This window comes from Chelmon rostratus, chromosome 3 (genome assembly GCF_017976325.1).
Source record: "Chelmon rostratus isolate fCheRos1 chromosome 3, fCheRos1.pri, whole genome shotgun sequence".
Classification (NCBI taxonomy): Eukaryota; Metazoa; Chordata; class Actinopteri; order Chaetodontiformes; family Chaetodontidae; genus Chelmon; species Chelmon rostratus.
Window position 1 is genome coordinate 6,891,904 of NC_055660.1, and position 12,793 is coordinate 6,904,696.

General features: G+C 40.3%; 1 protein-coding gene across 1 annotated transcript in view; it reads left to right on the top strand.

Annotated features, from left to right (window-relative positions):
• Positions 1-12,793, top strand: part of LOC121604221 (unconventional myosin-XV-like) — a 45,119-nt gene that overhangs the window by 14,919 nt on the left and 17,407 nt on the right. Inside the window, exons 22-42 of the mRNA XM_041933675.1 lie at positions 532-663; positions 1,360-1,485; positions 2,069-2,146; positions 2,488-2,639; positions 3,431-3,476; positions 3,600-3,724; positions 4,311-4,428; positions 4,539-4,714; positions 5,529-5,613; positions 5,728-5,760; positions 5,885-5,966; positions 6,174-6,304; positions 6,643-6,738; positions 6,973-7,101; positions 7,210-7,316; positions 7,460-7,638; positions 8,880-8,952; positions 9,087-9,278; positions 10,014-10,087; positions 10,169-10,242; positions 12,276-12,384. Coding sequence (XP_041789609.1) covers positions 532-663; positions 1,360-1,485; positions 2,069-2,146; positions 2,488-2,639; positions 3,431-3,476; positions 3,600-3,724; positions 4,311-4,428; positions 4,539-4,714; positions 5,529-5,613; positions 5,728-5,760; positions 5,885-5,966; positions 6,174-6,304; positions 6,643-6,738; positions 6,973-7,101; positions 7,210-7,316; positions 7,460-7,638; positions 8,880-8,952; positions 9,087-9,278; positions 10,014-10,087; positions 10,169-10,242; positions 12,276-12,384 — 2,317 coding nt within the window. The remainder of the gene's footprint in view (positions 1-531; positions 664-1,359; positions 1,486-2,068; positions 2,147-2,487; positions 2,640-3,430; positions 3,477-3,599; positions 3,725-4,310; positions 4,429-4,538; positions 4,715-5,528; positions 5,614-5,727; positions 5,761-5,884; positions 5,967-6,173; positions 6,305-6,642; positions 6,739-6,972; positions 7,102-7,209; positions 7,317-7,459; positions 7,639-8,879; positions 8,953-9,086; positions 9,279-10,013; positions 10,088-10,168; positions 10,243-12,275; positions 12,385-12,793) is intronic.

The following is a 12,793-nucleotide window of genomic DNA, read 5'->3' on the forward strand; positions in this document are numbered from 1 at the left end:
TGTGTTGTCTCTGACACACACACACAAAGTAAGGTATTGTTGCAAGTCTAGTATGAGGTTGGGAATAGGAGCGACACAGATTTGCAGTGTATGTAAACACATTGTCAGATTTCGTGCAAAACCTGATTTCTGAGTGTTTGTACAGTGAATGTACAGATTGCAAAACTGTTGAAACAGCTGTGAAATGCAACTTCTCAACCAAATTTTGTTGTCTGGATCTTTTGACCTGCAACTCACCAAATTATTGTTTATTGGGTTAGTACATGTGTGTCTGGAGCTTTAAACCAGAGAGATCTGAACCCAACATATAAACTCAGTGGCATTAAAATGAGTCGGTGTAAAGTTGAATGAATGAAGATATACAGCCCTGTTCGTAACCTGACTTTCTCTAATGCTGACTTACATGCATTATAGAGAACTATAGCAGACACAGCAACACTTCAACTGAAGTGAAAACTGGAAACAATCAACAGTGGAGTTGGAAGAGTTTTACATGCAGAAACCTGATGAACTTTTGTGCTGTGTGTGTAGGAGGAGTATATGCGGGAGCAGATCCAGTGGCAGCAGCAGCCCTTCAGCCACAACCAGGCCTGCCTTGACCTCATCGCCGCTAAGCCTCATGGGATACTACGCATACTGGACGACCAGTGTGGTTTCCCTCAGGTACATTCACACCTGTTGAACCAAACTCTTTATTTCCAAAGTTATGGGAAAAAACTCACACGTGATAATAATCACAGCTGATATTGATTGAACTGAAAATATAATTGATTAATACAAACAATACTTTTAAAGCAGACTGTTAATAAGTCATACCTCAATCAAAAACTTGTTCTCCAAGTGTACGATCCAATCAAGAGAGACAGACTCCTGTGGTGAGAATGCATCCTTAAAATCAATTTAGATTAGATTACAAGAAACATTTCAAGTCTTACATTGTTGTGTGTATTTAGGAAAAAAGCTAAAGCTGACAATAACTCATATTTCAAATATTTCATACCTCAGTTTTGAAATGTTGTTACAGAAAACCCATTCCACTTATTGGATTTTTCATAAACCAGGACACTGAAGTGTATTATCCTCAGTTCTGATCAATACAAAACTTTCCCACATGCTCACTTTTTGTCTACAATTGCCTTCCTGCTGTTATCGTTATTCCTAATAATAGACTAATAGAAGAGGCCCACTGAGCTCGTATTGATATAAATGTATTATGAAGTGTGTCCGATGCTCAAAGTGAAATAAGAACACGGTGTTACATGAGTATCTGACCGAGGCAATCTGCTGAACACACATACGCAACATGGAATTGTGCTGTAGAGATTTAGTTTCCATGGCTCACCAACCATTGATTGCTAGGCAACAGATCACACCTTCCTTCAGAAGTGCCACTATCACCATGGAAACGACCCGCTATATGCCAGGCCAAAGATGCCACTGCCAGAGTTCACCCTGAAACACTATGCTGGGAAGGTCGTTTACCAGGTATGTTTGTTTGTTTGTTTGTTTCTTTCTTTCTTTCTTTCTTTCTTTCTTTCCCTTTCTCTTTTTTCTGTTTCTTTCTGTCTTTCTTTTTCTGTTTCTTTGGTCGTTCCCTATTTCTTTCTTTGTCTTTCTTGCTTTCCTTCTTTTTCTTTCTTTCTTTCTTTCTTTCTTTCTTTCTTTCTTTCTTTCTTTCCTTCTTTCATGTCCAGAATTTACACCGTATATAAAACTTTTCCTTTTGTCCCTTTTAATAAAATACATTATTTTTCTCACATGACCAGAAGATGTGGAAATGATTAGCAATTTTATACCGACACAGTCTCCAAACTGCAAATCAACATCTAATATTTCTGCGTTTCGTTCTGACTGATTCTTACAGGGATTCTTTCCTGTGCATAACATCCAATGAAACAAATCATTGTTGAAAACATCAAATTCCCTCTCCAGTTTATTAGTGCACTTACATTTTCCACCTAGGATTAATGTGCTCAAAGCTGTTGTATTTTTATTTGTCCATTGTTGAATCTGTTATCTTGCTGAATCTAATTTTGTTCAAACACTTTTCTAATAATTTGTGGTGCAGGTGCACAAATTCTTGGATAAGAACTTCGACATGGTCCGCCAGGATGTTTTAGACCTCTTCATCCAGAGCAAGAACAGAGTAGGATATGCAAATACACTTTTTTCTTTTGACTTTCTTTCTCATATTGTTCCAACATTTACACTATTTTTATCCCTGTTATTCCCAGTGTAAGCATAAGCAATGATCTTCAGTTACATATAAATGTCTTGATTTTTAGTCCTAATTATGTTTTCTGGTGGTGTGGCACAATACAATTATGTTTTTTCTTTTGAGAAATGTAGATATACATTTAGTAATTATTGTTTTGAGTCTGCAATACACTTGGAATTGAACTATCATATCATCATACTATTCATATCAGGGTTGACTGTTCACACTCCTGCTTGTCCTCTGTGTTTTCTGTGTGTGTGCGGATACAGATGGTATCCAGTCTCTTCTTAAAGCACTCAGAGTCTGCATCTCAGCAGCGGTCTAATGTGCGCTGCAGCAGCGTGGCTCGTCGTTATCAGGCCAGCACAGTCAGTGCGAAGTTCCAGAGCAGCCTGCAGGAGCTGCTGGAGAAGATGGAAAGGTCTGAGTAAAACAACACTCATTTAACCTTTAGAAAATGCAGAGACCACTGACACACCTTTATAACATCAGCGGCAAAGTTCTGTTGTATTTTACCACTGCATTGTATGCATAGCATAATGATTGACTTCTTCTAACTCATTTGAGTGTAGATTTTATGTGTTATGCAGTGCCCTTATCCCACTAAATGTATGCTTTGCTCCTGATGAGGCAGACATCAAAATAAACCTCATGTGACATTGAATCTGTCAGTGTTGACGCATAATAATGATGAGTCACACTGTAATTTATTGTGTAGGTGTCTGAAATGTACTGTGAGATACTGCAAGATATAGAGAATGAGTATGATGTGGGGACTGAGTCGATGAGTAGAAAGAGGGAATGACACATACTGTATTATGGCCTTGTGCCTAAATAGACATTTAGTTCTGAACCATTGATTTTGCCTTGGTGTACCATTAGACTGCAGTGATTAGAGATCAGTTCTAACAACCCTATAAGCCTCAAATGTCAGTGTGTGGAAGAGCCATTTATCTTTGGAAGATGAATCTCATTTGCTTGATTTTAGCTCAGTCATGTCTCTTACAGATGAAAACTGAGGCCTCTGGAGATCTTTTGGTATAAAACCATTACTATGTAGCTTCAACCACGCCATGCTCTACAGATTTATACTTAGAAAGTTGGTTTTCTTTAGTTTCCTTTCAGTTGGAAAGACGGCTTCCTTGCAGAGGACTAATGTACTAAGCCATACAGTCATTTATCCATCTATTCGTTCTCATCTATCTGTGACAGGTGTAACCCTTATTTTGTGCGATGCATCAAACCAAACCATCATAAGGTACATTTGCAAGTTGGGTGATGTGTGCAGGCTTGCAGTGTTTTTTTATTTGTTTTTTATTGTAATTGATTTGTAATATACAGATCATGCTTATTATGTGTATTCATGTATATGTATGTAAAGGAGCCAGGAGTGTTTGACATGGAGCTGGTCAACACTCAGCTACATTACTCTGGTATCATGGAGACCATCCATATCAGGAAGGAGGGTTATCCAATCAGACTGCACTTTCACAGCTTCCTATCGAGGTTGGTTACCTACCAGTCTTCACGTGAAACACATTTGAAGAAAAATGTAAGCTCTATTTGAACCATGTAAGATAAAATATAGTACAGAGTATCTCATCCACCCGTCATCACCAGATTCAGCTTGTCAGAATTATTGGCTGTTCTGGCGAGAGTACAATTCACACATCGATTTCTTTCTTCTTTCTTCATGCTGAAATCGCCATCTGGTAAACTCCTGCAGCAGGAAAGCAGCTGAAGCCAATTAATATCACAGCACATCTGACCACCTACTGCCAAAGTAGTCTGACTTTGAGTATTACACAAAAACCGTTTTAGAGTCATTCACAGTCAATTAGATTCACACTAAAACTACTAAATACAAGCAAATACTGAACTACCAAAACTCTGAATATCCAGAATACCAACTAACTCTCCACTCGGTCTCTCAGATTCACAGCCAAACAAAACCTCAGACTTTGATTCACGCAGAGTTAAGACACATGTTGCAGCTTTGGATTTCACTGATCCTTTTTTACATTTACTTCAGAATTCATGCTGGATTGCCATATTAAGTTTGTGTGTGGGCATGTAATGTACGTACACACAGGTATAAAGCCCTGCTGTGCCTGAGGGAGCTTCCACCTGCAGACGGAGAAAACTGTGTCAGCATGCTGCACAAGCTCGGTCCGGTCAAGAGTGGCTCGTATCAGCTGGGAGTCAGTAAGGTGGGCTCTCTCAGTAACACACACACACGTACGAAATCAAATCAAATTAATCATGCAAAGGAAATAAGTATGTTTTAATGTAGATGTATGTGTCTTTGTGGTTGTGTTAGATTTTCCTGAAAGAAGAGCTGTATCAGCTGTTGGAGGGGAAGCGTGACTGTGTGCTGAACCTCGCTGCCAAGACACTGCAGAGATACACCCGCACATGTTTTGTCCGAAAGAACTTTACCAAGTTCAAGCGCCGTGTGACCCTGTTTGAGGCTCGCTGCAGAGGCTACCTGGCCAGGTAATGTTCATCTGAGGTCAACAACTTGGATTCATTTTTGGCTCTTAAATGTAATGGTTCATGACTTCTTTGAATAAAACCAAATAAGATAAATGGATGCCTCTACATAACATACAGGCTGTACAAAGCTCAGCTGAAGGGTTTTCCTTATCAGGTTATTCATTACGATAATCACTGCACAGTTAAAAACTGGAAATGAAGTCTGTTTTTCCCCTGTTTTTTCTTTAATGGGCAGCACACTGTCTTGAGTCTGGAATTTCAGGCCTCAGTTTGGCAATTTAGGATTTAGTGTTTGGTTTCACAGAGTCAAGTGGGTCAAAGCTTATCACAGACAGTCTGCTCCTTTTGTCCTTGATGTGAGGAGACAAGGCCAGAGGATTCAGGCCGCGCTCATCCATCAAAGGTGAAAGATTTCTCACTCAGTGCATGTCTCACAGAACCTGGAGACGTGATGCAAATTTGCATTTTATTTGAACGTGTTAAAATTCAGTTATGGCTTAATGAGGACGCTATAAATGGCAATAAACTCAAGGTCAAACATTTTGAATCTGTAATGATATTTAACAGATCGTTGGTCACACTTTGATGAATTCAGGGAAATGACCCATCATGTACTGAAACTATAACTAACTCTATAAGTGTGATTAACACATATCTTGCTTCACCAATTGTGCTGCCTGTTCTAATTACGGTAATTGACATTAGAGTAAAGTGCCTGCATCTTTCATGGGGAATGTTTCTTACGTTTTCACTGCTCTCTTACTGTATCTGTGTGAATAATCCATCTTCCACGATGAACGCTTTTCCTGAACAGAAAAAAGTTTGTTCTAAGGAGGAAGTACCTCATCAGGTTCCGCTCCGCCGTGCTGCTCATCATCAACCGCCAGCGCTACATGAGGGTATGCACGCTGTGTTTGTGTCTGTGTTCTGGGGACATCTGCAGCAGTTGTGTTTGAAAAATGAATAAAAAATGAACAAATGTGTGAAGTGTGATACTGTTGTCTTTCTGTCAGACAGTGGTGGAGCCTGTAAGGAAGGCAGAGGAGGTGAGTGAAGGATGGAATAAAGTTAAAGTGTAAGAAGGAGGAGTGACTCATTCTGAGAAAGAATGACGAAGAAGTAACATTAGTGTGTAACATAAGTGTCTATGTGTGTTTGTAATGTGTGTAGGATCGCATCAACAGAGAAGTGGTGAATGTGACAACACTGCCTATCCCTGCTGAGCTGGCAGCCTTGCTACAGGCGGCCTCAGGTGTGCACATACACACACACACAAACACATATAAAGTGTAACACACTGATCTGCAGTCAGTTGCTGCTATAAATAAACTTCCATCAGGGGACGTGTTCCACCCTGTTTGCAGGTTGGTTCAACAATATTTACTGTCATATGTCTGTGATGACACGCGGCTTGCTGTGCTGTGTCTCTGTGAATGTGTGTGTGTGTGTGTGTGTACAGGTGGTGAAGAGCTGCATTCTGACTGCTTGGCTGTGGTCCAGGCTCCAAAGGTTCAGGTTGACCCCCAGCTGACCCTGCCCCTGGATATCAACAACTACCTCATGACACACTACATCCGGGCCATGCTTAGGGTAAACACACACATACACACACAGGAAGCACAGTGTCTACAGGTGAAACTGTGTGAACACATGAAAAAAAGTTGCAGCCAGGACTAAATAAACTACATAAACAGTCACTGTGAATAATCAGTTATAAGCACAGTGTATGTGTGTGTGGACGTGTATTACTCATTGTTTACAAAGTCAGATTGTGGGGACTTGCATTCCTTATGGGGATAAAACATGTGCTTATGGTTACGTTTAGGGTAAGACGCCAGGAAATGAATGTAAGTCTATGTAATGTCTCCAAAAATGCTGGAAACACAACTCTATGTGTGTGTCTGTGTGTGTGTGTGTGTGTGTCGTAGGAGCCGTTGTTTGGGATGCTGGCAGCCCCGTTGGAGAGTTCTCTGATTCGAATGGATGAGGAGCTAAAACAAGGAGCCATAAATATATTCATTCTGGTACATGTTGCATTTACATGCTGGGAAACCCCAGCAGCATTATATCAAGTAATCAAACCCACACAAACAAACATGTTCCGTAGCCTTCTAATAAAATTCAAGTCATCCCTGGGAAACACATAATAAAGTCATGATTGTGACTATTTATTGTATTTGCTTATATTTTGCAAGTAAGAACAAACATCATGTGAAGATCTAAGACTAAGGTGTTGTAAATGTCTTTGCTTTTAATAGATACTAAGATTTATGGGTGATCCTAACTTGAATGGTGCTCAGGAGAATCTGTTTGGGAACTACATCATCCAGAGAGGACTTGCCAATCCCAGTCTCCGAGATGAGATACTGGCTCAGGTAGCCAATCAGGTGAGCTCCTTTTTCTAGCTAGTGGGACAGAAATGAAAGCCCAAATAAGACTATTTCAGTATATTGCACGTAATCTCTTTTCTCCCATTTTCTCTTCCCCTCCATTAGGTGTGGAGAAATCCTAACATTTTGAATTCAGAGCGTGGTTGGCTCCTCCTTTCCTCCTGCCTTTCTACCTTCCTGCCCTCTCAAAGACTGGCCAAGTACTTGCTGAAGTAAGAAACACAGTGAAATGTAATGACAGCGTCTCTACAGTTTATTATAGAGTGCATTTATTCCCTGCTTTTCTGTGCGTGCATGTGATCTGTGTACATGATTTTGGTAGTTATTTTGCTTACTCTTTGTGCTTTTGTTGTAGGTTTGTGTCTGACTATGGGCCGGAGGGCTATGACTGTGTGTGCCAGCACCGTCTGCTTCAAGCTCTGCAGAGGCTGAATGTCGGGCCAGAGTATGTCCGGACGTACCCGCCCTGTCTACTAGAGTGGACCGCCAATCGCAAAAGAGCTCACACTGTTCTGCACATACACTGCTTCGATGGTGAGAACACACTCACAATACATGTAGTTAAGAGGTCAAAGGGTATTTTAACTGATTTTCTGGATTTCTGGACTGTCTCCCGATCAAAGAGAGAACTGTATTTTTTTTTTAGTTTGCTTTTGTACTATATTTGGCTGAAGAAATGTGTCTTTTCTTTGAGTAAATTTGTGTTATGATTGATCTAAATCACAAGCCTCAACTCTGCACAGTACTTAAATATTCAGATGACATCATGAACACAGAACAGCAATATGTGACAATGTGAAAGTAATGTTTACGTTGACTTCCTTTAATTTGACTTCCTCTTATTCACACGACTACACCTTTCTGTTTATATGCCTCTGTGCCTGCAACAACTCAGGAACAGACAGCGAGATTATCGCCATGTTTCACATTTGGTCAGATACTGAATTGGTGGTCTTTGGTGTCCACCTTGAAACTGTGCTGACTGTATAGATCCTCTGGGCTGCCGGGTGTGAAGCATCCACGTTTCACAGTTTGTTGCTTCTTTGCAGCAACATCCATATTTGAAGCATTGTAATCACCACAAGCTCATCGGTTCTGCTGATATTGAGCTTCAGTTGATTGTTGTTGCACCTCTGTGCTCCTCTGGAAAAATAGTCTCTAGGTGAAGACAGCATATTTCTCACAGGAATCATACATATCAGTATATTGATAACTTCCATTTCACCAAAAAATACACTTAAGAATTGTATTAAATTCCTTTAAAGTCTTTACTACATATATTATATGAGTCTGAGCGCATGGATGTAAACTGCAACTTAACTGGCTGGTGGAGGCATACGACCAGGAAATGGTAAATCTTGTTTTTGTTTATGTTTTTTTTTCCTCAGCCCAGACAATGCTTGCACTATTCAGCACGAAAGAGTTATCTGTCTCTCTCTCATTTCCTCCTCTCATCCAGCTAATCTGTCCTCTGGCCTTTTGGCAAGTCTACTGAGGATTAGACAACACCTGATACTCGCTCTGGTTCACTGGCTGTGCTTGTGTCTGTTTGTTGGCGCTGGTGTCTGCGTAAATCATCATAGACACACGGGGAGGGTCGTTTTCTTAGCACCTTTATTTCAATGATACAGTTGAGGAACTATTTCATCACTTAATTGAAATGGCTTTCAGTGCATTATAGAAACCACCACATCATTTACTACTTAGTTTTTGTTGAGTAAATACTGTATGTCAGAAGCTACTTCCACATCCACAGTATGTTTTTTCACCTTCAGGTGTGTCCTTCCTTTGTCCTCTGCACTCCTGGACGACGGGAGAAGAAATGGCCAAAAATATCTTACAACACAGGTATCATCTCACTGTAAATAAATATATGGATTTAATTACAAGGAAAAGTTCACAAAGGAAACTAAAGGTGATGACAAGAATCAGGAGTAACACTGTATTTGTGTGTGTGTGCGTGTGTGCGTGCCTGTGTGTAGGGGTGTAGTGGAGGGCCGTCGAGGCTGGTCGGTGCTGCTGAAGGAGCCGGCTCAGTGGGTGGAGCTGGAGGGCTCAGACTACGTTCTGGATCTGATGTCAGACTTGGAGCTTCCTGCTGACTTCCCCAAACACAGCAGCTACTTCATCATCTCTGCACAGGAACCAACGAGAGTGCGGCCCAATGCCAGCATGTGAGACACACACACACACACACACACAGTCATATCTCTGAGATTTCATGAACCCATCCAACAACCAGAAAGATGAGATTGTCTGTCTAGGTTCGAGTGGTGGAAAGTAACTAAATACGCTGACTCAATTACTTTGCTTGGTTATAGGACTTTACTTGAGTATTTCAAGTTTATGGAACTTTATATTTCTACTCCACTACATTTCAGAGATAAATGTTATACTTTTTGCTCCGCTACATTTATCTGACAGTTGTAGTATTAATTAAAACATATGAGCAGCTAATAAATTACAAGAAAACTTCTCAGAAACATCCTCTTGGAGCCCCTTCTCAGTGGTTTCAGATGCAGTTCCTCTAAGAAGAAGATTTTTCCCTCTAAACCTCATACAGTTTCATTTCAGGAACTGTTTAAGGCCCAGAGAGGTAAAATTATCCAACACTTTACAAAAAATAAAGACTTTATTCCCTCTCCCCATTAATCATTTCACAACCTCAGAGATATATCATGTGACTCTTTATAGGCAACCTGACTCCTAGATTGGGAACCACTTGACTTAACCATCTAACTGTATTTAAAGTAGTTAAAAATAACTCCACCTCAACCCCTTTAAGTTCATTTCGCTGATAATGCTCATGTACATTTACTTAAGTAAAGGCTTTGAATATTTCTTCCACCGCTGCGAGGTGTAAGTGATGATAAAGAGGCTGCAGTTGTTCTTTTCTTACTGTTTTCCAGAAGCTTGTTGGGTGGTGGGTTTGACATGACTAATGATGTCATATCTTCAGCCATACTTGGCTCTGATGGACAAGGTAGACATTTAAGTAAACATCTGAACATTCACACACACTGATTTGGATTACAGTTGACCATGAAGTGCTGTTCTCTCACAGACTCGGAGCCTCAGAGAGGCATGGATCGTTATCTCGACAGCCTGTTTGACCCTGTACTGTCTGACGGAACTGGAGTAAGTTACATAATTCACTCACGCTGACACACTTGACCACTTGAGATCGGACTCCTCTGTCAACCATTCACTGCTGGTAACTGTAAAGCTCTTTTCTTAGACAAAGACAGAGTTACCATGGAGTGAGTCTACTGCTTTTTCTGTAATCCTAACACTCAGTATACATTTATGCAATAGAATATGCAGTACATGCCTGGCTTGCTAGTCCCACATGTAAACACAAGTATAAACTATACAACATGCAATGCTGTGTTTGCTGTGAGCTCTGCTTGACTTGCTAATATTACAACCCCAATTCCAGAAAAAGTTGGGCTCAGGAACACCTCGCAAAACTGTTGTCAGTAAACACAGTTCATTTGCAAATGATTGCATACGGTTTTATTTACATTACAGCGTACCAACTTTTTTGCCATGGGAGTTGTACTTAGATCTCTGCTCTCTGCTCATTGCTGCTATGTCAGCTCATTTATGATGCAACACCTCCACCGCAAACGCTTCGACTTCACCACTGTTATAAAAAACAGTTATAGTAAAATCTGATGGTGATTGATTAGGTTAAATTCGTACATATTTAGTCAGGTCAATGGTGCAGCGAATGCAGGCCATGTTGGATCTATCAGTCTTCAGCTGGGACGGCGATGTGGTGAATGTTAGCCGTGCTATCGGATGTGGCTGACAGGAATTAGCATGTATCAGATGTGTTCTACAGACCTCTCCCGCCCAGCAACCTATTACGTTACCCAGTTACCGTAACTGTCACAGCCACTAGATCGCCACGGTGATTTCCCACCCAGGCAACGCGAGGATCTGCTTACGAGGAACTGACACTCTGGCAAATGAAGGGCTTACTATTTAATGAGACATGGCCCACAAACACACACACTCCTGCGGATTTATGGGTCAGTGGCTGATTTCTGATGGAATGGCTGCACACATTAGACAGGGATTCTTCTGATCCCACAGCCAAAATGTGCTCTGATTATACAAATATCATGAAGGTTTTTTCATCTCTTTCTATGTCTCTCTAGCACTCCTCACACTCACAAATGCAGCCATTAAAGGAATACTCCACCAAAAATCTGTCTTTTAGTATCAAATACTTCACTTCAGCTCTGGACGGTTTGTAGTTTGCCCTTTCACAGAGGACAGCAGTTGTACTCATCTTTGATTCCTACCAGAATATTCCATGTCTCCATCGTTGATGCGTCATTTCGCCACAGCCTTTCTGACTCACTTTCATGTTATGTTATTGCCTCCTCATAGCCACAAATCTCCACTGAATTTAAATATACTGTATTTGGTGATTTGTTAGTGAAGTGAAGTGTTTTGAACATACATATGAGCCATGGCAGAGTCAATTCTGGTCGTTTTGTTTCGAAACTTTTTTGTCTGCTAAATACAGCTTCTGTCCTCTATGAGGGAGTGGCTATACAAGTTTCAGAAGAAGGGCCGAGTATCATATGAAATATTTTGAAATGATACCTCAGTTTCAGTACTGACACCAAAATAATCCTTTTTGAATAACTTACTTCAAGGAAGATGCTTTTTTTCCCTCCCTTTTCCAAAAAAAAAAAAAAAAAAAAAGATGCACAATGACTTTTGCCTCAGAATTCAGGAACTGTTTGATCAAAGACTGAGGAAACAAGATGACAGATATGGCCAGATATTTGCCAGCAACTGATACTGGATTTCTGAGGCCAAAACTGATATAAATATTTGAGAGTTTAAAATTTCATATAAAGATATATAATATTTTGAAAAATGGCCAAGGTATGTACTGAGTGAGATGTCTTATATATGTTGAGAAGTATGTAATGCCATCACTGTTTCACATGTCTTTCTTTACTGTGTTTTCTTGTTAATCATCAGTTATCATATAAGATAGATATAGATATAGATCAGCCAGATGCTGATATATTGGCTTGAAACCACATTTATTACCACAGTACTTCTTTAACTGTCTTAATGTTTTCTTATGAATTCATGTTGTAATCTGATGTAATTTTCTAGCGTCTGTCTGTCTGTCCTCACAGGAAATAGAATCAGCTGCAGGACTGTCCAGCAGGATGAAGGGGGCTGGGGGAGTTGGAGGGGGGTGGAAACAGCAAGGGCAGTCAACTGGCCCCCCACCTCCACCTGGAGGTCAGTCAAAAAACACTCCCTTGTTCACTAATCTGCTATTTACTGTTAAATAAACACTTGACAGTTTACTGTTTAGCGAATATAGTAAATCACATTATTTTGTTTTATAGCTGTCAGGTGTTTCCATCATATTTCCATCAGGAAAATCCAACACCTTATACTGTGGGACTGCTAGCAGAAAGTCTACATGCAATTGACTACTTTTTTGTTCCACTGTATGAATCTTTGAGAGCTTTCTATAAAGCATATTTTTACAGTAAAGTTCAGGTGCTATTTAGTAGATATGGAGTAATTCAGACAGAGCCATAGACACACACTCACATCCTGGAAGAACCTCAGTCACTCCATACATCATTAGCATGTGTAAGAAAACAGACACACTTAAAATCTGACTGAATTTTGATGTGTG